The sequence below is a fragment of the Cebus imitator genome, unplaced genomic scaffold, assembly GCF_001604975.1.
Source record: "Cebus imitator isolate Cc_AM_T3 unplaced genomic scaffold, Cebus_imitator-1.0 Scaffold40, whole genome shotgun sequence".
Lineage (NCBI taxonomy): Eukaryota > Metazoa > Chordata > Mammalia > Primates > Cebidae > Cebus > Cebus imitator.
In genome coordinates, this window is record NW_016107355.1 from 6,580,714 (window position 1) to 6,607,783 (window position 27,070).

General features: G+C 39.8%; 1 protein-coding gene across 1 annotated transcript in view; it reads right to left on the reverse strand.

The window, feature by feature from the left end:
- FNIP2 (folliculin interacting protein 2) overlaps positions 1-26,772 on the reverse strand; it is a 145,660-nt gene extending 118,888 nt beyond the window's left edge. The window contains 1 exon segment of the mRNA XM_037737596.1: positions 26,441-26,772. Coding sequence (XP_037593524.1) covers positions 26,441-26,547 — 107 coding nt within the window. The 5' untranslated portion in view covers positions 26,548-26,772.
- Positions 26,773-27,070: the final 298 nt, after the last annotated feature.

The following is a 27,070-nucleotide window of genomic DNA, read 5'->3' on the forward strand; positions in this document are numbered from 1 at the left end:
AACAGCTAAAGATTAGAGCATCTGTAGGCACTAAAAATAAAAACGAAGTTATAGAGGGGATTGGAAGCAATACTGCCTGAAAGTGTTGACGGAGAAATCACAAATTCCTATCAGAAAATTCCACCTTCTCATTTATTGATACCCCCTCCTCCACCTACCTCTTCACCCTCACCCCTCTCCATTCCATTAAATTAGGTTAGGTTTTCAGAAAACTGTTTAATTCTAATCATGATAACCTGGTATTTATTTTTGGAGAATCACTTGCAAACAAAATGGAAAAATAGAATTTAAAAATTATGACCACAAATATAAAAACAACTTTAAAATGTGTATTTAGCATCTAACTCTCCAAATAAAAATATACAAATCTAAGAAAGTGCTAAGTGAAGAAAAATGAAAATTAAAGGTATCTACTACTAAGCTTAGACACCCAAATCATCTAACAAACCTTTACTGAGTACTTTGTTATTTTCTTTTATATTTTATTTTAGAGACAGGGTCTCACTATGTTGCCCAGGCTGGAGCCCAGTGGTGCGATCATAGATCACTGCAGCCTGGAACTCCTGCGCTTGAGTGATCCTCCTGCCTCAGCCTTCTTAGTAGGTAGAATTACAAGTACATATCTCCACACCCAACTAATTTTTAAAACTTTTTGGAGAGATGGAATCTAATTATGTTGCTTAGCCTGGTCCCAAACTCCTAGCCTCAAGTGATCCTCCTGCCTCGCCTCCCAAAATGCTGGTATTACAGGTGTGAGCCACCATGCCTAGCCTACTGAGCACTTCTGTAAGGCATTCCAGTGCCTACTTTTTGGTATACAGGTTGAGTATCCCTTATCCAAAATATTTATTAGAAATAAATATTAAACCAAAATATTTATTAGAATAATGGCTATAAGTTAACCTGATTTTTATAGGATGGCCAGATTTATTAATAAGATATTAACAGGATCCTATAATTTATTATAGGATTCATTAATATATTTACAAATATTCCAAAATCTGAAAAACTCCAAATCCCTCAAGGGATCAGAAGTGTTTTGGATTTGGAGTTTTTTCAGATTTTGGAATATTTGTATAAACATCATGAGATATCTTGGAGATAGAACCCAAGTCTCAACATGAAATTCACTTATGTTTCTTTCATATACATCTTATATATACACAGCCAGAAGGTAATTTTATATAATATTTTTAGTAATTTTGCATATGAAGCAAAGTTTTGAATGTGTTGGGACTGTGACCCATCACATAAGTCCACGTGTGAAATTTCCCACTCGACGTGTCATGTCAGTGCTCAAAAGTTATTCCCTAGTATCACTCTTGTACTACTCCAAACCTTTAATGGCTTTAAACAAAAGAATTACAGCAGTACAGCAAACCCCGAGCCTTTTCCCTTNTTATTCCCTAGTATCACTCTTGTACTACTCCAAACCTTTAATGGCTTTAAACAAAAGAATTACAGCAGTACAGCAAACCCCGAGCCTTTTCCCTTGGGTAAGGCATTATTTCACCTAGAACATCTCCAACACTGCCAGGGCCTAATCAGGTCACCACAACCCCCGGAGGTGGAAAAAATGGACTCTCATTGCTTTTAGTCAGAAACTACTCTAATTTGGGTGCATTTCAGATTTTTGGATTAGGAATACTGAATCTTACTGATAGCTCCTGTTACACATGTCATAACAGAACAGGGAACAAACCTTCATGAACTGAACTTCTCAAGGGCAGGGTGTTATCTTATTCATTCTTGTATTATTAGTATTATTTTTTTGAGATGGAATTTCACTCTTCTTATCCAGACTGGGGATTATAGGCATGTGCCACCACGCCCGGCTAATTTTATACTTTTAGTAGAAATGGGGTCTTTCCATGTTGGTCAGGCTGGTCTCAAACTCCTGACCTCAGGTGATTCACCCACCTCAGCCTCCCAAAGTGCTGGGATTACAGGCGTGAGCCATGGCGCCCAGCCGTTCTTGTATTCTAACATGCTTTGTACCTAGAGAATGGAAAATGTCAATAGATGCTTTTAAATGAACATTTACTGTTGAGGATCCTATAAATTCATTTGTAAGTTTACTTTCAGAGCTCAGAGCACACATCAGAAACATCATTATAAAGGTAGTCAGAGTATCTGACCTTCCTATAAAAACCAGGTTAACTTATAGCCATTATTCCAATAAACAAATGAACTGTCCTTTATAACATAGTATCTTAGGTATGAAAAAATGAGTTCTGAGTGGTAAAAGCCTGCTATTTCTCTCTCTCGTACACACACACACACACACACACACACACACACACACACACACACACAGCTTTTAGAGGCACTGAGGTTGGAGGGTGAAGGGCAGAAGAGTGTAGCTGTGAAAGCGGCTTGGGGTCAGGTGATCCTTTTGTTTCCCTACTGCCCCCTGAAAATCTGACCAATTGTACAGCAATTATTCCCTAGTATCACTCTTGTACTACTCTCCAAACCTTTAATGATTTTAAACAAAAGAATCACAGCAGCACAGCAAACCCCTTGTCCCCTTTTCCTTTAGGTAATGTACTATTTCACCTAGAACAGCTCCACCACTGCCAGGACCTAACCAGGTCACTGCAACCCCTGGAGTTGGAAAAAATGGGCTTTCATTACTTGTAGTCAGAAACTATCCTACTTTTGCATAAGCTTTTCCTTTTACATTGTTTTTACGCTTTTTACTCTTGCCTGAAGCATGAATGGTCAAGTGGCTTGCACTGCTACATTATGGTCACAGCACAGCCGATGACCAACGAAACGAAGTGCCAGGAAATCCCGCGAGTGTGCCATAGAGACCTGGGGAGCAGGGAGGCTGTAACAGTTATCAGATTAAATCCAGACTTGTGGTCACCGTTAACCTGCATGTTCTTTGTGAGTCTAGTCTTTTCTATGTGGAACCCACTTTCACTTTTTCTTAAAGAATGCAGCAACTTTTCACGAGACCTGTCCATATGTACAGCCTCTTCTCCCAAGTGGATAAACAACACGAAGCAATCATGTGCTACAATTCCAGAAGCTGCTATAAAGCAACCTAGGTTAAACTTCCCTATCATCCCCTTTCTTCTAAAATTGCCCACCAAAAACCCCAAATAAAAGGCAAAAAGATTGTCACAAAAAGAAAAGCAGAGGTTAAATGCCTAAGATTACAGCATAAGCTAAGGGGGCCTTTGCTTATTGATCTCATGTCTATGCATACCAAGCTTTTATATCGCAAAGTGAGGAATACAGATTTGGCATGGTCACTCCTGTCCTCAGAGAGCAGCAGTAAGTCATGCACAGGCAATTACACTCCAGGGGGACAGAGTGCTCAGTGCAATGAGTCTGTGAAAGAACAGATTATCGGCAAAGGCTTCAAGGAATCAGAGGACTTAAAATGTGCCCAGTACAGTCCTAACTGCAAGAACCATACACTTAAATCTCATACCATCTACATGAGGCAGTTACTATTATTCCCAACATACCAACAAGAAAACAGCAGCATAGCATGGCGTGGTTAAGCAACTTATTCCAGACCATATAGCTATTAAGTGACAGTGTCAGGATTCAAAACCTGAAGTCTGATTCTAAGCCCACTCCTGCTCTTAATCACCACACTAATTAGGAGTGAGTTAGGTTAAAGGAGGAAGGGAGGAGGCAAGTTCCCAGACAAAAATCTTCATAAAGAGAAAACTCAAAATTGTTTGAGGAACTGAGACAAATTCACTTTGATTGAGCTTCAGAGCATCAGGGTAAGAGCAAAAAGAAATGAGGCAGGGCCACCACACAGAAGTGGCTGGATGTGATTTTCAGAGGTACATATTCTGTCTCAGCCCATCAATTCCAGAAAGAAGCAAAAGTCTAATCCTATCATCAAAACTGAAAGAGCTAGAGGAGCAAGACAAAAAAAAACTGAAAAGCTTGCAGAAGACAAGAAATAACTAACATCAGAGCAGAACTAAAGGAGATAAAGACACAAAAAAACCCTTCAAAAAATCAATAAATCCAGGAGCTGGTTTTTTGAAAAGATCAACAAATAGACCACTAGCCAGATTAATAAAAAAGAAAAGAGAAAAGAATCAAATAGATGCAATAAAAAACGATCAATGGGATATCACCACCGATTCCACAGAATTACAAACTATCATCAGAGATTACTAAAAACAATTCTATACACAAAAACCAGTGAACCTGGAAGTAATGGATAAATTCTTGGACACTTGCACCCTCCCAATCATAAACCAGGAAGAAGTTGAAACCCTGAATAGACCAATAACAAGGGCTGAAGTTGAGGAAGGAATTAATAGCCTACCAACCAAAAAAAGTCCAGGTCCAGATGGGTTCACAGTCAAATTCTACCAGACATACAAAGAGGAGCTGGTACCATTCCTTCTGAAACTATTCCAAACAATGCAAAAAGAGGGAATCCTTCCCAAATCGTTTTATGAGACCAACAACATCTGATACCAAAACTTGGCAGAGAATTAACAAAAAAAGAAAACTTTACACCAATATTCATGATGAACATAGATCCAAAAATTTTCGATAAAATACTGGCAAACCGACTGCAACAGCACATCAAAAAGCTTATCCACCATGATCAAGTAGGCTTCATCCCGGGGATGCAAGGCTGGTTCAACATACGCAAGTCTATAAATGTAATCCACCACATAATCAAAATCAAAGACAAAAAACACATGATTATTTCAATAGATGCAAAGAAGGCTTTGACAAAACTCAACAGCCCTTTATGATAAAAACTATCAGTAAAACTAGGTAATGATGGAATGTATCTCAAAATAAGAAAAGCTAAAAGCTATTTACGACAAACCAACAACCAATATCATACTGAATGGGCAAAAACTGGAAGCATTCCCTTTGAAATCTGGCACTAGACAAGGATGTCCTCTCTCACCACTCCTATTTAATACAGTATTGGAAGTTCTAGCCAGAGTAATCAGGCAAGAAAAAAAAATAAAGGGTATTCAATTAGGAAAGGAGGAAGTCAAATTGTCTCCATTTGCGGATGACATGACTGTATATTTAGAAGACCCCATCGCCTCAGCCCAAAATCTCCTGAAACTGATAAGCAACTTCAGCAAAGTCTCAGGATACAAAATCAAAGTGCAGAAATCATAAGCATTCCTAGACACCAATAACAGACTTAAAGAGAGCCAAATCAAGAGTGAACTCCCACTCACAATTGCTACAAAGAGAATAAAATACCTAGAAATACACCTAACAAAGGAAGTAAAGGACCTCTTCAAGGAGAACTACAAACCACTGTTCAAGGAAATAAGAGAGGACACAAACAGATGGAAAAACATTCCATGCTCATGGTTAGGAAGAATAAATATCATGAAAATGGCCATACTGCCCAAAGTAATTTATAGATTCAATTCTATCCCCATCAAGCTGCAAATGACCTTCTTCACAGAACTGGAAAAAAATACCTTAAACTTTATATGGAATCTAAAGAGAGATTGCATAGCCAAGACAATCCTAAGCAAAAAGAACAAAGCAGGAGGCATCACGCTACCATCTGGCATGTGCCGTGTCCTGTGCTGCACAAGGGTTCAAGGATCAAAGAGGGAACGGTGAGAGATAAAGAAGGACACAGACACAGACATGGAGAAAGCTGGGCCAGGCGGTCTGGGAGGTGATGAAGTCAGTCTCTCCGGCCCCGATCTGTCTCAGTGTCCTTTATATGTTCACAAAGCACATAGCAGAGGGATGGTACAGTTACTTAGAACAGGATGTGGTTATTATTCTTATACTTCAGTTAACATACTTCAGCTAAAAACTATCTTACAGCAAGATCAGCGAAAGCTGGTTATCTCTCTAGGCCTGTCTGTTCTCTCCGAGACATATACTGTATATCCTTCTACTGTGGTTTCACTTCCCTGAAGTTCAACCAAAGTTCACAGCAGCCTTGCTGCTGATCCCCCCAGAGCAGGTGTGCTACTCTGGCTCCCTATACTACCTGACTACAAACTATACTACAAGGCTACAGTAATCAAAACTGCATGGTACTGGTACCAAAACAGAGGTATAGACCAATGGAACAGAACAGAAGCCTCAGAGGCAACGCCACACATCTACAACCATCTGATCTTTACAAAATGGACGAAAACAAGCAATGGGGAAAGGATTCCCTGTTTAATAAATGGTGTTGGGAAAACTGGCTAGCCATGTGCAGAAAGCAGAAACTGGACCCCTTCCTGAAATTAACTCCAGGTGGATTAAAGACATAAACATAAGACCTAACACAATTAAAAAAACCTAGAAGAAAACCTAGGCAAAACCATTCAGGACCTAGGCATAGGTGAGGACTTAATGACCAAAACACCAAAAGTATTGGCAACAAAAGCCAAAATAGACAAATGGGATCTAAACTCCAGAGCTTCTGTACCGAAAAAGAAACAATCATTAGAGTGAATTGGCAACCAACAGAATGGGAAAAAAATTTTTCCAATCTACCCATCTGACAAAGGGCTAATATCCAGAATCTAGAAAGAACTAAAACAGATTTACAAGACAAAAAACAAATCCATTCAAAAGTGAGCAAAGGATATGAACAGACACTTTTCAAAAGAAGACATATATGAGGCCACAAACATATGAAAAAATGCTCATCATCACTGGTCATTAGAGAAATGCAAATCAAAACCACATTGATGATACAATCTCACGCTGGTTAGAATGGCAATCATTAAAAAATCTAGAGACAACAGATGCTAGAGAGGATGTGGAGAAATAGGAACATTTTAAACTGTTGATGGGAGTGTAAATTAGTTCAACCATTGTGGAAGACAGTGTGGCAATTCCTCAAGAACCTAGAAATAGAAATTCCATTTGACCCAGCAATCTCATTACTGGGTATATACTCAAAGGATTATAAATCATACTATTATAAAGACACATCCACATGTATGTTCATTGCGGCACTGTTTACAATAGCAATGACCTGGAACCAACCCATATGACCATCAATTACAGACTGGACAAGGAAAATGTGGCACATGTATACTATGGAGTACTATGCAGCCATAAAAAATGATAAGTTCATGCCCTTTGTAGGGACATGGATGAATCTGGAAACCATCATTCTCAGCAAACTGACACAAGAACAGAAAATCAAACACTGAATGTTCTCACTCATAGACAGATGTTGAACAATGAGAACACATGGACACAGGGAGGGGAGCATCATACACTGGGGTCTGTTGGTGAGGCTAAGGGACAGACAGTGGGGGGTTGGGGAGGTTGGGGAGGGATAACATGGGGAGAAATGCTAGATACAGGTGATGGGGGGATGGAGGCAGCAAACCACATTGCCATGTATGTACCTATGCAACAATCCTGCATGATCTGCACATGTACCCCAGAACCTAAATTAAAAAAAAAAAAAAAAAAATTACCAAAAAAGTTCCAACATGCAAGAGAATATAGTTATATGATAATTACAAATCATAAAAATGTATTTCAGCTATAAATTCAGAACAGTTTTTTAACTACAAAACAAGGGAACTTGCCATACTCAGGACTAAAAATTGGCTGAGGCATGATGCAGGAATGAAAAGGTCTGCATTCCACATTTTGAACTATCCATAAGGGTAACTAGCTCTGTAACTTTGGCCAGTGAGCCTTTTTCTATTCTACAAAAGAAATATAACTGCTTTGGAAAATAAAATCCATGTAAATATCAAGTTTATAGTTAACTTCCTTTTATCATTTATACTTTGAAATACTAGTCTTTGGCACAGAGCAGCACATTTAACCATATGCACCTTTCACCACAATTTTTAGAAAACTATGGGAAAAACTGGTTTGTACAGCACGTAATTCCGAACTTCGGCATCCTAAACCTCCAAAATCCATAGCTAATTTCTGCTTTGAAATCCCCACTATGTTTTATTGGCTAAACAAATCTTTGTCTTTGCCAAGGAAAATAAATGATTTCAATAAAAGAATCTCTGGTTAATTGCCCTCATGGGGGCTGAAAATACTCTGAACTTTCTCAACAACAGCTAAATCCAAGTTCCTCCCCTCCTACACTTTGGGAAATGGATCAGCTACCTAAAGTCATAGATCTTTCTGTCCCAAGTGTAAAATTCAAAAAATCACAGACTTGGGACCCCAAACGCAATGGAGACTCAGAAGGTATCTTTCCCACTACTGTTTCCTATCCCCACCCTTACTAAGAAATTACTTCATCTTAGTCAATTAAAGTGGCAAATTAAAAGTACAGCATCATGAAGCAAGAATCACAAAGAAATCATAAGAAGAAAGAAACCCTAGATAAAAATTGCAATGCCTTTGCCTGGTTAATTTGTCAGTATGTTTTTAGAAAACAGGGGAAAAGAATCTCACAGAATAAAGGTTGCAAAGGCTGACTACAGGCACCTTTTTCTAAACCAAGCTGTGTTTTTGAAAATAAAAACCACTGTCAACTCTCATTACCATATGAGGACAGGCATAATTTATAGGTGAAATAATTATTTTCAACTCCTGGGTTTGTTCATTTCAGAACTGACATTCACAAAAATGCAAATGGAAGGAATGAGCTTCTGGCAGCTCCTTGAAGCTGTAATAGCATATGACCTATGCACTGGTAAATCTAGTTTTGTTTTTTTTTTTTTTTTTTAACTCTGGCCATGAGAAACCAAAATAAGCATTCTTTTATTCATCTGAATCTCCTGTGCAATTAACGTTTTTACTATACAAATTGCATTAGTACACAGATACTTGGTCACTTGTTTTTATGAAGATAAAACAGCATAAAGCCAGTAGAATATTTATCTTGGACACAGAACTGGAGTAGGTCCAGAAAACAAAAGGACAGATAAGTATTTCTCTGGAAGGAGAAATATAAACAGAATGCTCTTTTCAGCAATGAATGTGAAGACTGAACTTAACATTTTCATAATTGATTCAGACAAGGGGCTGGTCATGGATAGGGCCATCCCTGTAGATGATGGCACCAACAGTTTTTCTCCAGGTAATTCCCAAGTAAAGGGAATAAACAGTAAGATCTTTCAAGTTTCTATGAACAAATAAATGGCAAATGAGTTTCAGTCCAGGCAAAGGTCAGGATGGGTTTAGACAAAAAAGACCTTCAAACTATTCTTGTGACAGACCCTAAACTCTTTAAGTTTTGTTCCGTAGAAAGAATTTATTAAAGAGAGTCATCAGCTGGGGAGAGGGAAGGGGACAAGAAAATGCTGAGTAAATCAGATATGACCTCAGAAACAAAATGAAAATTACTTTGCCTTCATATGTAAAACAGTGTGTTTTAAATAAAATACCTCATACATTTCTTGGCAGTAAATTTCAAAACTGTAAACTGGAACTGGTATGGAAAATTAAACAATCTATAGAGGAGAGTCCCTGAAGTTAAAAATACAAAATGAAATAACCCCGTAACTGGCAAGAAAAAAATGGAATAAATACAGTTAAGAAACATGGGTAGGGCTGGGTGTGGGGCCTCACACCTGTAATTCTATCACTTTGGGAGGCCAAGATGGGAGGATCGCTTGAGTCCAGGAGTTCAAGACCAGCCTGGTCAATATAGCAAGACCTCATCTCTTATTAAATTTAAAATGAAAGAAAGAGCGAGAGAGCACAAGAAAGAAAGGGAAAGGGAAAGAAGAAAGGAAGACAGGAAGGCAGGAAGGAAGGAAGGAGGGAAGGCAGCAAGGCAGGCAGGCAGGCATGGGTAAGATAAACATGTATTAAAGTCTGAAATAATGGAGATGTTCTTAAAACTTCAAATTTGGAGACTAACATGTTTAAAAAAAGGAGAGAAACTTTATATACTGGCTAATAAACTTACATATTTTTAAGTACTGGGAGTAGCTGAAAACAAATGCAGGTTCAAATAAATGTATTTAAACATCTACCAAGCTCCTACTAATGTACTGCACTTAGTATTATGCTATACACTACTGGGACAATGTTGCTCTCAAGGTATAATCTGGTAAAGTATTTGGATAAATAAAAAACAGCTAGTAGAATGTGGTAACTGCCATATAAGAAGAAATATGCTAAAATATACTAAACTCAGTAGTTTAGAGCAGGGATCCCCAACCCCTGGGTCACAGACCGGTACCAGACCATGGCCTATTAGGAACCGGGCCACAAAGCAGGAGGTGAGTGGCAGGTAAGTCAGTATGACCACCTGAGCTCCACCTCTTGTCAGATCAGCGGTGGCATTAGATTCTCAAAGGAGCATGAACCCTATTACGAACGGTGCATGCGAGGGATGTAGGCTGCACACTCCTTCTGAGGATCTAATGTCTGATGATCTGTCACTATCTCCTGTCACCCCCAGATGGGACCATCTAGTTGCAGGAAAACAGGCTCAGGGCTCCCACTGATTCTACATTTGGTGAGGTGTACAGTTATTTCATTATTTATTATAATATAATAATAATAATACAAAGTACACAACAAATGTAATGTGCTTGAATCATCCCAAAACCATCCCCTATTCCACTGTCCATGAAAAAAATTATCTGCCATGAAACTGTTCCTGATGCAAAAAAGGTTGGGGACCACTGGTTTAAAGGGAACAGCATGCCCATTTGGGGCAACTGGCAAAGATAATCAGAAGTAGCATCTCAGCTGAGTTTGGAAGAAGGAACAGAATTTCTACAAAAGTAACTTTGGAGGAGGGAACAGAAAAAGTTAAGTCTTAAAGAGCAAGAGATGGATTTCCTGGGCTCTTTGGCAAATACTGGGTTAATATCTTCTAACAACTACAGCTTCAAGAATATCACAACTTGCAGTGTCCAGCTGCACCTCAAATCCCACATGTACAAAACCAATTTTTCCTTGTCACTTCCCTATTTCCACTAATTATGCTACCCACATTATTAGGGCTCAAAATTTGGAAGTTATTTTATATATTATGATTTTATTTATTCTTTTTGTTTATAATTATCTCCCCACCACTTTCACATCCTGCCCAGCTTTCCTCTGAAATGTGACTCATGTACATTCCTCCACCCATACCGGTTAGGTCCCCAAGGAGGGGAAAGCAATGGAAGACATAATAAACCCTTAATTACTTGCAAGCTTTGATGCGAATCTCACCGTCGTAAGCTGAACTGGTCCAGGCTCTGAAACTGGATGGGACCAGATGGAGAATTCCAGCTGTGAGGATTTCAGGCCACCCAGAGCCTAGAGCAATATTTCAAATACCTTCTTCCCCTTCCCTGACAAGGCCACACAGGAATCTCTCTTTTACTAATCTGATCGTGAAAAGACTCCTGAGAAGGCCAAGCAAAAAAGAGAAAAAGATCAAGCCTGCTTGCCTCAGTGCTTCAGGCAGAGTTGGTCTAGATCCACATCCCAAATACTTCTAAGATGAAAAGAAAAGTGGACACTTTGGAACAGAGTGTAATAAACGAGATTCATAATACTTTGGAATTAAAGAAGAAGAGAGACCCAATGATTTTATCCGTGAAGGTAACTTGCCCCTCCCCAACTAAAAACATCTCTGAGGTAAACCTCTGCAGGGAAAATGATGAGTTGGAGGCCCTGTGCCTTGTATAGAATGGCTTCCAAATAAATGGAGAGAGAGCACAGGTCTAATACATTATGGCAATGCTTTCACCCCAGGGAAGTTACCTACTGCGGTCTGGTGATTGGACCACAACAATTCTCACCATCAATTGCTAATCTTGACATAATTCTGAAAGGAACTTGCCTCTTAAATAGCATTAAGCATGCTAGCTTAGCATGCTAGCAGGTCAGGGCAAGCTCAAGACAACTCACTCTGCTACTGCTGTGTTAAACACAATATTGACTTTAACAGTCCAAGCTGTAAAACTCAATGCTCTGCTGGAGTAAACTAAAGAACAGCATGGCACAGTGATCAGCTATTAAATCAAAGTCCAGCACAAACTGGATTTGAAGAAAGAAGACAAAATGATGAACAAATTAAAGTGTGGATTTGTACCTACTGGAACTAGACTGCTTTTTAACAGCGTTAGTTGGAGCAAGCAGAGGTTGTGCGCTTCCCTGGGCACATTATCTTAACTGGCACCCTCCCCCACATACACATACAATTTCAGGCAGTATTTAGCACTTTGTAGATAAGATTACTGGTCAATTGGGAGCTTTCCCCCACTAGCTTCTGATACAAATGCCTCTCCCTTTCTCTCCCTTTTTCCAACCCTCTCCCTTTTCTGTTTGTAAAAACATAATTGTGAGCAACTGAATTAGTCAGAACCTTCAAACACAAACTCCTTTCGTCACGGTAAGTCAGGAATTTTAGGATCAGCTGCCATAACTGGCTCCTCACACGTGTTTGTGAAATGAATCAAGAGAGGCAAGAGAACTGTCAGGAAACTAATTTGAGGACAAAAAAAACAAAAAAACAAAAAAGCAGCTCCTGAAAGGAGATATTTATATATCTGGTAGGTTTACCAAGTATAGATTTTGCCACAGGCTGGAGAGGAAGCTGTAAAGGCTGAGAGCATGAAGCTGTCCCCTTGTATGAGTTTTGTTTTTTCCCTTTGAAGATAAGAGAGGTCTGAGATAGGGGAAAGAAAGGGAAGACTGAGGAATACACATATATTCTACTTGCCGATATCATATATCATATACACTAAAACTGCACTAACTTGCATCCCAGCACCAAAATTTAAGTTAAGGTCCCTGTGTTTAGCAAGCTGCTCCACCAATCCACTACTCAAAACCGCAGTGGCTCCACACTACTGCAGAGCAGGAACTACACCTTTTGGTACAGATAAGCTACTTGCCATTTCCCTATAACCTTGAGATCAGCAGAGATTGGATTAATACACGGAAACAGCTGGAAGGAAAGATAATCTTTAAGTCTCTGAGAGTTATGAGAGTCACTACATATTGAATTTCTAATAGTTGCCAAGCACTATGTAGTGGGATTGATGTGTATTATCTCTAGTCTTCAGACAACCTTGCAAGAAAGGCAACTTTATACCCATTTTACAGATGAAAAAAACTTGGAGAGCACAATGTACCCTATATTGTAAGTGGGAGAGTCAGGTTTGAATTCAAAAATGTAAATCCAAGCTGCATGCAGTGGCTCCTGCCTGTAATCCCAGCACCTCGGGGAGGCCAAGATGGGCAGATCACTTGAAGCCGGGAGTTTGAGACCAGCCTGGCCAACATGGTGAAACCCCATCTCCACGAAAAAAAATACAAAAATTAGCCAGGCATGGAGGCGTGCACCTGTAGTCCCAGCTACTTGGGAGGCTGAGGCAGTAGAGTCACTCGAACCTGGAAGGTGGGGGTTGCAATGAGCTGAGATACTTGTGTCAAAACAAAAACAAAACAAAACATGTAAATCCATAACATAGGCCCTAGTCTAACAAGACTCAAAGTATAGACTGGAAACCCTCTCCATCTACACTTTGGGGTTACCTAAATTTAAAATTTTAAATTAATAATGCTTGCGACGACTTGCACAATTTGGTCCAAATGTATCTTGCCTCACAGGAATACTCTGATTTAACAGAAACCAGTCCACTCATTTTTAACTCAGAAACACCTCTAAGGTAAAAAGTTTTTCACCTGTCTGAATTCTACCTATCAGCTCTTTCTCCTCCATAAAGCCTCCATAACTAGCCCAGACTAAAGAGCCCTCCCTCACTCCTTCCTTTCATCTTAATAGGACTTTAGAGACTTGGTCCTGAACTACTGTTTTATATTAATTAGTTTTTCACACATAATATGTATCATTGTACAATTAACAGTAAGCTCCCTAGAAATAGTACTTAGCTGAGGCTAGGGTACAGTGGTGCAACCCTGGCTCACTGCAACCTCCACCTCTGGGGTTGAAGCAATTCTCTTGCCTCAGTCTCCCTAGTAAATGGGACTACAGGCGTGCACCACCGCGCCCAGCTAATTATTTTGTATTTTTAGTAGAGACAGGGTTTCACCATATTAGTCAAACTAGTTTTGAGCTTCTGACCTCAAATAATCTGCCTACCTCGGCCTCCCAAAGTGCTGGGACTACAGGTGTGAGCCACCGCACCTGGCTAGACTTCATACTTTCTTATAAACTCACAAATCTAATATTTCATCAAATATTAATCTGTAGAGAGAGAATACAGATATCTATTAAGAAAGAGCTGACTGACTTCACTTTGAATTCCCAGGGTCACTAGTTAACCACTCAATCTCAAGCAAGCCTCAGTGTTCTTCCACAAGTTATGATAAATTTATAATCTATAAATTGGCTAATAAAAATATCTATTATCAAAGGATAACATGAGACATTCGTGAAAGGACTTAAATAAAAAGCACTTGGTATAGGGGCTAGCAAATGGTAAAGAATATTTTTTTTTCTTAATGTTAGAAGTGTCTCCCTTAGTATTCTTGAGAAATAGCTATTCTAAAAGCATTCTAAAAGATTTCAGTGAAGTCATTTACATACATATCTACAATTAAATCTTCATTAATTAACAAAGTTTACAATATCTTTATAATTATAAATAAATGGCTATTTGTATTATAATAGAATGTTACATTTTTACTTTTTTCTTTTTTTTTTTTCTGAGACAGGGTCTCACTCTGTCACCCAGGTTGGAGTACAGCAGTGTGATCATGGCTCACTACAGCCTCAACCTCTTGAATTAAAACGATCCCACCACCTCAGCCCCACAAGTAGCTATACCCACAGGCATGTGCCTAACTAATTTTTTTGTTTTAATTATTTTGTAGAGATGGAGTTTCCTTTTGTTGCCAGACTGGTCTCAAACTCCTGGGCTCAAGAGATCCTTCCACCTCAGTCTCCCAATGTACTGGGATTACAAGCATGAGCCACCATGCCTGGCCTCTAATTTTTATTTTTTGCCCACACATTTTATAGGATATTTATGGTAAGGCATGGTAGCTCTTGCTTATAATCCCAGCACTTTGGAGACTCAGGTTGGGGGATCACTTGCGCCCAGGAGTTCAAGACTATGCTGGGCAATACAGTGAAACCCCTCGTCTCTTAAAGAAAAAAAAAAAATAGCTGGGTATCGTGCTGCATGCCTGTCTGTGGTCCCAGCTACTTGGGAGGCTGAGGTGGGAGGGTCACTTAAGCCAAGGAGGTCGAGACTGCAGTGAGCTGGATTCCACCACTGCATTCCAGCCTGGGTGACAGAGTAAGAGGCTATCTTAAAAAATAAAAAAAAATTACCCACAATCTCATTAACCCATAATGCCAACTGTGCTTTATTATTTTTCTGTTTTCTTTCTAGTTCTTGGTCATACATTTGCATATTTTACTAATATGTTTCATCTTATAGATACCAACTGGTGTTGGTTACTTTCATTTAACATAAACATTTTATATTAACACAGTCATCATAATCATTTAACTATGATATTAATATCCTACAAAGTTGACATAACAATTTAGAGACTTTCCTGCTATTGGACAATTGTTAAGATCCTTTTTAATTTAACATTATAATGATAATATATAAAGAACATCTTTGTGCACAAACATTTGTTTTTTAAACATTTTCATGCACAAAAGTTTTTTTTTTTCTCTTAAATTACTGAGTTAAAAAAGTATGAGCATTTTGAAGTCTGGAACGCCCAGCCAAACTGAGCTGTAAGAGTTTAACAATCTGCACACATATTGAACTAGACAAGTGATCAACAACTACCCAGAATAAGCCAGGGTCCATGTTTCCCCACCACCCTACCACTGTTTCTTCAGGGTACTTTAAATCATCTTCACTAAACAGCCACTATATGCTATCGATAGGTGTATAAACAGGTGCAACCTTTCTGGAGTGTAATTTGGCAGAAATTCCATCCTGGGTTCTTATCCTAGAAATACACCTGAGCTTATGCATAAGGATCTTCCAACCAGGAAGTTCACCATTTCTAACAATAAAGCCTGAAAGTAAATAATCCATCACTAGAGGACTGGTTAAAATTACAATAGTCCCCTGTTATCCACAGGGGATACCTTTCAAGACTTCCAGTGGATGCCTGAAACAGTGGTTAACGCCAAACTCTGTAAATACTATGTTTTTTTCCCATACATACCTATGATAAAGTTTAATTTGTAAATTAGGCACAGGAAGAGATTAACAAAATAATTAATAATAAAATAGAACAATTATGATATAATATAGTCATAGTTATATGAATGTGATCTGTTTCTCAGAAAATAGCTCATCACACTATAGTCACCCTCCTTCTCCTTGTGATGATGTGAGATGACAAATGCCTATGTGATAAGATGAAGTGACAATGGGGATTCCATCATGCTACTCAGAATGGTGTGCAATTCAAAGCTTATGAATTGTTTGTTTCTGGAATCTTCTTTCTTCTTTTTTAAATGGTACTGCTCCTTGCAGAGCAGAGCAAACTCATAGGCAATGCACCCAGAGTTGGTCCATTTCTGGAATTTTCAACTTAATATCGTCAGACTGAGAGGTTGACAGCAGAAAGTGAAACCTCAGATAAGGGAAGACTACCCAGTGTGCATGGCTGCACACTTAAATTACCTGGGGAGGGTTTCAAAAAGACAAACACAAAGCCCCAGCCCAGATCAATTCAATCAAGATCTCTGAGAAGTAGTCTGGGCATTTAAAGCTCTCTAGGTGACTTCAGTGTCTGACCGGGCTTGCAAACTACTGGGTTAAGTATTATACATGCATTTATTCAAAGGAATACAAAGCAATCTTTAGCAAAATGATGAACAGTGTATGCAGCAACTACCATTTTGTCTGAGGGAAATAATTTTTGTCTTGTATTTGCATAGAGTATTTCTAAAAGCATGCAAAAGAAACTGGTACAGCAATGGTAGCCTTTGGGAAGAAAGATTGGGGTGTGAAGAGGCTTATATTTCAACATACTTTATATGACCCTTTAACCAGGTATATTTTAAAATAATCTTAAAATCAAATCATAATTTCATGTATAAGCAATTTCTCAGGTACACGTGGCACTAAGAAATATATGGCAACCCCACTGTGGGGCCAGTTACCGGCATCCACAGGGTCTTCCGTGGAGCCTGCACATGCAGCACCAAGTGGCTACCAGGGGTCCATCTCTGCCTTCTGAGCAGGGCAGGGCCAGTAATTCCTGCCACCTCCTCTGCCCTAGCAACTAACTTACTCAATGTACCATTCTAAAGCAAACAGTCACTGCCTGATATGCTTGGAGAAAATGTTTACTCATGCCTCACCTCCTCACACAGCGTAGGCTACCATTAATGATACGTTAGTCTTACACATTCTCTTTAAAGAACATGTCAGATTCATAAATCCATTTCTAAATTAGTTTCTCAAATGGAAAAATCATACATGGAAAGCAGAGATGATTCCATCTTTTTTCTAAAGTGCTTACTTCATTTAACATGCAAATACAGTTTTTGCAGGGTTCAGACGACCAATATTGTTTTCACAATTAAGTGTACTATTATCTTAAATTTGAGAGAACCAATTTGTTCATTTCATTCCATAATGTATTTCAGTTTTACCAAGCCACACAAGAACTCAAATGAATCTAAAAAATATACAAGGAAGAGTTCTACACCAGTAACCCACAGATAACAATTTCATAGCTTCATAAATATTTAAATAGTTTTTCAGTAGGTCATTTCTGACAGCTGTGGAATTTCATAACTGGGTCTCTCATGTATCACTTAAGCAAGTGTCTTTTTAAATGTTTTTTGGGGGGAGGTGAGGGATGCAGATCAATCAGCCCTTTAGAGCACTTTTACCCTGTCATTTTGATACCAGAAAAACAATTCACTAATATTGACAAAAAGGAGAAAATTTCTTTGAGTTATCTGTAATAAGATTCATTTTCTAAAATGTCATAATGCAGGCTGGAAACACCAAGAAACATTTCAAGAGATCAGATTCTAGAATACTGAAGACTCTTCAAGGATTATCGATGTTCAAAACTGTTGAATGAATGAATGAATTCATTTTTATTAAACACCAACTTCCTGCGAAGCACTGCATTAAAAGCAGAGACACAGTGGCAAGGCTAGGATTCAGAACTCTCACATGCTCTAACTATCAAATGTATGTTTTCTTGTTTTAGTTATTTCAAATGTATGCTTTAAATTTAAAAGACTTTGTGGCATTGAATTTAAAAGGTATTTGTGTTACTATTTCTTAATCATATTTTGTGAAAGAACTTGAGTAAGTGAGGATAGCTAATGAAGAACTGAGAATGATAACATACTTTTCCCCCCATAACCCCAAAGGTTTTGACTATAAGACAAAAAAAGAAAACGTCCAATTTTCCAGGCATATCAGAAAGAGCTGGCAGTGTGCAGTATTTATAAGGTGTTAAAGGCAGAACCAATTGGACTGGTCAATTTGCTGCTGCTTCCTAACACATCCTAAATGAACACCTGTTTCCTCTCTTGAGGAATGTGCAGGTTAACATCTAACTTGTCTTCAACTTCTGAAGAAAGAGTTGTCATGACAACATGCAACTATCTTTACTGGGAATCAGATTGAGGTCCCCACCAGATATGTAAGTTCTCAATTAGTCCCCCTCAGCTTTTGGGGGATGAATTTCTACTGCCTCAGTGCTCACTCTCACTTAGATACCCTCCTAAGTGAATTGGTTGTCATTTTCAATTAGATATCAGTACATAACCAAACACCAATCATTTATTTAAAGATATGTATCAAATACAGAAATCTCTTATTTATGATTAAAAAGTCTTAGGTGTGGTGATAAAATCATCTTCATAAAGCAATATATAAATCTCTTACAGCACTATGCTGAACACAAATTCTAGAGTATAATCTACAAATTAAGCAAGTTTACAAGGACAAATAACTAGAAAAATAATTCCTAGAAGTGAAAGGCATACAATTCAGTGGAGAGGAATATGATAATGAGGGATCCAGACTCCTACAAATACTAAAATCTTAAATAATAGAAAGAGTACCCTGCTATACAACATTTATCCACAACATTATAGCATTAATGGCTACATTTTATTGCACTTAATATATTGTATTATTCTGGCACAAACAGTCTAATAAAGAAAAAAAATATGTAGCATGATGCATGAGAAGGCACATTGTCCTTTTCAGAAGTCCATTATAAAGGCAGCTGGACAGATTCTGGCTGAACACAAGTGGGGTGCCAGCCCATCTCCTTCCATCCCCATTCCACCCTCCCATTCAAGCGCTGGTTACAAAAGTGTCTGTGTAGCCATGAGTAGTGAGTCATGGATGTTCCATTTACAGATGGGGTGGAGTTGTGGGAAATCACTATTACATGCCCAGTTAGCTGGAAAAGGCCATCCTGTTTTTCCTTTTTCACATAATAATCACTTTTCACAAATCTGAGATAAAGAATGCTTGGTAAGTAGGAACTCACCAAAATATTTCAGCACTCTTACAACCAAAGGAAAGACTTACTTTTACAGCCAAGTACAAGATCTCATAGTCCAGGTCTTAACAATTCGCACTAAGCAAGGGGCTTGTACAATCAGTATAAAACATTTGTTCCTTTTTGCCCACACCAAGAAAAACAGTGCCTGGAGAAATAAAGCACATTACCAGTTCCCAAATCAGATTCACCCACCAGGAGTTCATGCTGGCAGCCAAAGTATTTCATGACTACAACGACAATCTTTTACAGCTTCCTTTTCCAAGGAAACATAACAGCAAAGTAGCTTCCTTAAGCCGACCTTACAGGCAAACCACAAGAAACGCAACCTAAAGCAACAACAAAAACCAATGCTCTTTTTGGAGCTATATACTCCATGCATTAAAAGACCACATGCCTCAGACCCTCTCTTAGTACCATCTACTAATTCAAATAATAATGCATAATATGACAAATTCACATTTCAGAACTTAAAATCATAATGCATGTTTTAGCTTTTAAAACATCTAATCCAGGTCTTTTATCCACATTCCTTCAAAATCCAAAGGACTGTGTCAGTCTTTTCTAAACCTATTACAAATAAAGCTTGTGACTGGTAATGCTGAGTGATAACCATGTCTGCCTATACTGTACTAGACTCTTCACACTGATCGGATCTTGCATTGAAATAACCATGTGGAAGAACAATGAATTGATTAACATGTACATCCGTATTTAAAGAGCAATAGTGTCCGTGTGTCATGAACTTATTGTAAATGTTTATATGGTATGATTTTATGTAGGTTCATAAATCCTGCACTGTATGATATGTGTTAAAATATTGGTGCATGAATTTTTATTTTCAAAGTATAAAACACATCATCACTTAAAAACATTTTATGTGTCAAATAAATTTGATTACATTAAAAAAATAATAATAAATAAATAAATAAATAAAGCTTGGGCTGCATGCAGCTCCTAAACTGTACTTTGAGACCCCAGGAAGACTACACTGGGACCTGAAGCTCTGGCGAAGCAGTGACCCTGCCAAATTAGTAAACAGTTTGCACAAATCTATTTCCTATAATTACTGACATCACCAATTAACTTGGCCTCTGAGGTTTATAATGAATTTAGCGGTTTGTTTCTTTTGTTTTGTTTTTTTGAGACAGAGTTTTCCACTGTTACCCAGGCTGCAGTGCAATGGCACAATCTTGGCTCACTGCAACCTCCGCCTCCCAGGTTCACGCATTTCTCCTGCTTCAGCCTCCCAAGTAGCTGAGATTACAGGCACCTGCCACCATGCCCGGCTAATTCTTGCATTTTTAGGAGAGACAGGGTTTCACTATGTTGGCCAGACTGGTCTCGAACTCCTAACCTCATGATCTGCCTGCCTCGGCCTCCCAAAGTGATGAGATTACAAGCGTGAGCCACCACACCCAGCACTGAATTCAGGTTTTAAATACATTCAATTTCATAACAAACATATGACTTAATAATAGGAGCTAACAGTTATTTTGATGAAGAAGGAAGAGTCTATGAAGAAATTTATTCAAATCAGGTTTCTCCACAAACATTATCCTTACTCTACTCCCTCATGGTGTGGAATACACTAAATGCTACTTAAGTTATTTTAAATAATTAAATAATATAATAGTTAAATAATCTAGAATATTTAGGTTTAAAAATAATACAAATCACAAAAGTAGCACAAATTCATTAGAGCAAAATCCAAAAATACCAACCAGAATAAAACACAAAAAATTAAAATAAAATTTTCACCTACCTCTTGGCAACCACTGTTATAATATGTTGGTGTGTAGTGTTGCTAGCCCTATTCTGCACATGCATAATCACTCCTATTTTTAAATCTTTTTCACATAAATGTATAACTTGCTTTTACTTTTTAAAACTTATATAAGTTTATGGGGTATAAGTGTCATTTTGTTACATGCATAGATTGCGCAGTGGTAAAGGGTGAAGTCAGGCTATTAAAGTTGCTTTACTTCTTCTATTGAGAACATTTTTTTCTGTGTTTTGTGTGTCTGTGTATAAAATTATGATTTGGCTGCTACAGAATGTCATCCATTGTGTGACTATATCATTTTGCTTAACCAATTTCCTTTTTTGCTTAAATGTAATTTTATTCTTGATGACAAAATTTGCAAATAACTTTGAAAAAACCAATACACCCTATTTCTCAGAATCTTTCTGAGGTCCTGTCACCTCAACCAGGTGTGAGTGAGTGCCCGCTGAACATCTTTAACACCCCTTTGAAAACTTAGGATCTCTGTTTCATGACTGACTGCATCAAGGTTAAAAACTCAATACACAAGCAAATACAGTTCACTTCAACTCTGTCTCAAGTCTCTCATCTACAGAAAGAAAACAGCCTCTGAAAAATGGTTCCACTTTCATAAAGCCTTCACAGGAATAATAATGAACTCCATGACCTAAAAAAAGGTACTTGGGGCGGGACCAGGTGGCTCACACCTGTAATCCCAGCACTCTGGGAGGCTGAGGTGGGTGGAACATTAGAAGTCAGGAGATTGAGACCAGCCTGGCCAAGATGGTGAAACCCTGTCTCTACTAAAAATACAAAAATTTGCCCGGCATGGTGGCCACATGCCTGTAATCCCAGCTACCTGGGAGGCTGAGGCAGGAGAATTGCTTGAGCCTAAGAGGCAGAAGAGGCAGTGAGCCGAGATCACACCACTGCATTCCGGTCTAGGGGACACAGTGAGACCCTGTCTCAAAAAAAAATTAAAAAGGTACTTGGTAATTTTTAAAATCATTTTGTATTGCATATTATTCTTTTCTAAAGATTTTCAAGCTCATTACTTCCTTACCACAACTCTATTATATGGACTTATGTTGTCACTTTACAAATGACAAAGCTTAGGACCAGAAAAATGGAGTCTTGTTGGGTCTCACATCACCATGTTACATGAGGTAGAACTAAATCAATGGCCTCCTCAATCTGTGTTTCAATCGCTTTTAACAGAACTCACAGCATTCAAAGGAACGGTTCCCTTCTTCACCTCTGAAAAATCACTCATCAGTGCATAGTATGTTTCAGGACAAGGAGATATGATGTAAGGAGTGTGCCAGTAGATCCAAGGCAGCAGGCAGGAGAAATCTACAGAAAGACTTTTTTAGAATGTAGTCAAAAGAAATCAAAACTGCTATTTATATGTCACATTTTACATTACTGGCTTTAAAAATGTTGAGTGTACTAGAACAAAGCTGTTTTTTTCCCAAAATATTCTCCACCCTACCTCAGAACAAATCTCGTTAGAAATGCTTGCATCTGGAGACTTATTAGTGGAAGGGGAGGAAGCACTTCTGTGTAATTTTCCTCTGGGTGAGGGAAGAGTAAATCACAATCCTGCCCTTAGTCACTCCAACCATAAGAACAGCAAGTAAGTTCTTAATTCTGCACTTGTATAAAACTCTACTCTTTATCAGTGTTTATCTGTTTGTTACAGTTTCCAATGTGTTGTCTTCTGTTTATTCATCTCGGTGTATACTCTGTTGTCCTTCAGATTGTAAACTCCAATAGGTGACATCATGGGTGTCCTGCCTAGGTTTATAAAGGTAGAGCACTCGGCCACAAGCACAGAGGCATCAGATGCTATTTGATAAGTGGATTAAGTTATATTTATACAAACTCTATAACAGATTAAATTTGTTCTAACAAAACAGTGGGGATTAGCACTAACTAGGCCATTTGGCCTTAGGTATACTCTTCTCTGGCATTTACACAACTAGCTAATAAGCAGCTGCAATGCCTTCACTTGTTCTTCATATCCCAGATAATACATATGCTTACCTACCTCATTTAACTGCTCCAAAACAAAACATTTGATAGCCCAGGGTCTTTTTACCTCCCTGCTAAACATTTTCAGGGGAACTACCCCATTAATTTATAAAAGACAAGAAAAAAAAACACGAACAACCTTAAGATAATGCTTCAAACTTGAAACACACATGTAAGTCACTGGGCATAACTTGGCTTGAAAACATCCTGGCCCTAAATCCAAGGTAACCAAGAACATAATTCTACTTTTGACTTGAGTCACTGTACACATCATTTTTTTTTGTTGTTCCTAATTTATTTTTCTGGTACAAAGCGTTATTCAAATGTAAATACCATAATCATATAGCATCCCTGGCTACTTCTCCCAAGCATGTAAGTTTGATCAATCATGATTCCTTTTGTTTTCCTAGGAACCTCTTTCCTCAAAGCTATGAAAAGGGCTTTTTGTTAAGATCCTAAAGGAAATACTCCAGAAGAAATCTTGACTGTGATGATCCTGTTTTTAGATGAAATGCCAGGAGGCACGAAGTCCTGAAAAGGACCAGTGATATAAACTAGTTATATTAGACAACAGATTTCCTCCCCAATCAAGTGTGTGAAAACTGGAGGAATGAGAATGGTCATAAGCCCAGCAAAGGGACTAGAAGTGCACAAGAGTAAAAAGAGTTACAACAAGGGCAAAACAATTCTGAGAAGAGAAGTTTAAAATAACCAGTGAAAGTCCATCATGGAAACAGAAAATATACAAGCTCTAAAACAAACAAACAAACAAAAAGTTGGATCTTAGATTTTCCCCCATATACACTACAAAACTGCCCAAAAAGTCTACCTGAATCCTCAGTGAACTTCCAGTCTCCAGATCTCTGTTCCTTGTGTTGCATCCTGTATTTAAATACACTAAATACATATAAATTACATCCTATAATACAAATTCATGTCAGGAATTCTTGATTTTTAATCTAAGGGTTTTACCGTAACTTCTAAAACTCTATTCAACTACAAGGTAGGCTCCCAAGGGCAACTAATGCTCTGCGTAAGGCACCTTGTTCCCCCGGAAGTACATACCAGCTCCTATTTGGCAAAATCTGGGTAAAATGAAACACAGGTTCACAAATTTTTAGGTAGAGAGAAAAATTTTCCCAGAGGCTTTTCCCAGTCCAGCTACACAGCATCTTAGAGTTAGGCCAGGTAAAAGAGCAAAAGGAAAAACTTGCTTGGGGTCTCCTTGGTCAGTCTGGTGAGCATAGGATGATGTGTTCACATTTTCCAGCATCCTTGCTCACATCTGCTACTTTACTTTCTTTTCCATGGTGACCTGTATCAGGGATACTATTGAAGGGGACCCTTATCAAGTAGGATGTTCAACTGGGATCCCCAAATTCTCCAAAAACATCAACCTCAAATGCTTGTAGAAAATTCTAATGAGGTCAAAAAAAAAAAAAAAAAAAAAAAAAAGATGGTACTTGGCACAATTTACTGTTCTTCATTGTACACCAACGAGAAGTCAGAACACCACTGAAAATGTTCCCACAAGATGGGAATCAATTTCCCTAACATGGTCCAAAGCCCTAAATATAGCCACAATTTTTTTTTTTTTCAAATAAACTCAGTTAAACTTGTGGAAAGAGGAAATGATGGTGGACAACCGGGCAAGGAGAGCACAGAACACAACGACAATGTAACCGCCACTATCTCCTCATGAATTCAAATGGCTTTAAATGTCCTTGGCAAGAGCTGCCAACGTACAGACACCTGTAATACCCCATGCCCCATCCGCTCCAGGCTTTGTGCCCTTGATGGAGTCTGGGTTACAGAGAGGGAAGGGAAGAAATTACACACCTTGGGCCCGAAGTAACTCTATCATTCTGCGGAGGTCCATGGCATCACTAATACTCAGACTAGCAAAAGGCATAGAATTCCCCACTCAAATTATAAGGCTTGTTAGCCTAAAGAAAACATGAAAATTTAACTTGGGAAGTTTAAAGTCCTCACAATATGCCTTCCAAGTGCGCGCGCGCGCGCGCGCGCACACACACACACACACACACACACACACCACACACACGAAGTTATTTAATTTTCACGACTACAGAGACTGTTTTAAATGATGGAATTCAAGAAAAGCAAAATCTAGAACATAAAACTTAATCCAGAATTTAGTTCAAAGTTTCACTTGAAACTTTTAAAAGGTTTATTATACTGGGCCTAGATCTGTTTAACAATAAACTGTTTTTGCAAGACATTTTGGGCAAAAAGCACCTCGCAGAGTGTCAGAATTGGGAGTTGATGTTCAATTTTAAAATGTGCTGAAAAATTGTTAAAGATAAACTTCTCAACATACGTGTGCTCAAAGGCAATACAGGATATTTTAAGGTATCTTCTAAAGTTAGCCCTTGAAATCAGAATAGCATAGGGATTTTTAAAGACAGTATTCTGTGGTCAAACTGATTGGGTCAAAATGCTGGCTCTACCACTGACAGGTGTGGATTTCCCGCAAGCCGCCTAAGTTCTCTGCGACTTTAAGTTTCCTCACCTGTAAAATGGGAATCATAATAGCGCCTACCTCACCACATTGTTAAAAAAGTAAATGAGACGGAAATCAACGTAAAGCATTTAAGATAGCAAGCTCTCCATAAATGCTATCAATATTCAAAGGTATGTGTTCGGGAGATCAAATCTATTAAACATACACATCAGCTCTAATCAACTGAAATCTCGGAAATTCCATAATTGCCTCTTACTCCCCCTTTCCACACATCATGCGGCATCAACCTTCCAAATGATGTGGAAATTACATACTTTCATTCATCCGTTTGAGAGCTTGTCATATACGGCACGAAAGAAGATGCATTTTTTTGTGTGACTGTTGCTCCTTCACAACTTCAAAACACTGTCACGTACACAATAGGTTGGAGCTGCCCTCAAAATGACAGCTCACAGCTTTGCAGGGCCCGCAGAGGCACCCAGGCGGCTCTGCCCGGAAGGGGCTCACCCCAATAACCGGAGCCACGCACAGCGCACGCCTGGGAACCCCAAGGAACACAAGAGAACTCTGAAAGGGGGAAGGACCCCGAGTAGTGGAGAAAGAGAGGGGAAGAAGGGTCACGGAAGGTCCGGAACCACACTCGGATCAGGCGCGTCCACGCTGACAAGCCCGGGACCGGGTGCCGGCGAAGGGCAGCGCCGTGCCGGGCAGCCCCTTCCCCTTCCCCTCCCCGGCGAGCACCGAAGCCAACTCCGGTCCCGCGCCAGACTCGCCCCCCGGCGCCCCCTCACCTAAAGGCGGGTCCTTCCTTAGGAGCCCTGCCCTGGGCAGACGCCGCCGCGGAGCTGCCGCCGCTGCCCCTTTTGTTGAAGAGCTTCTGGAGCAGCGTCGGGGCCATGATGCCGCCGCCGCCGCCGCCGCCGCAGCTCCGGCCGTGGCGCTCGGGGGGCCGGCGGCTCAGCGCGCAGCCGGGGGCGGCGGCCGCGGTGGCGGGGCCATCGCGGCGGCGCGGCCGCCCAGCCTTGCGGGAGCGCGGGGCCGCTGCGGCTGAGTAACTCTGCTCGGCGCCGGGGCCGCCGGCTGCCGGTCATATGACTGAGCCGGCCCGCCGCCGCCTCGCGCGCTGACAGTTATCTCCTGCGGGAGGAGCCCGCAGCCCCACGGCGGCGGCGGCGGCGCGGGAGGAGCGCGGAGGCCCCGGCGGCGGCCATTGGCCCGGCGGCCGCCCGCCCCGGGCTCACGTAACCCCGGCGGGAGGCGGGAGGCGGGTGGCGCGGCCCGGAGCCGGCGGGCGGCCGAGTGACTCCCGGCACGCGGGGGACTGGGCCGGGGGCGAAGCGGCACTTAAAGGGGCCCGGGGGGCGGGGGCGGCCGCCAGGGCGCAGCTCCGCGAGCGGCGTGGGGATCCCCCGGAGCCTTCG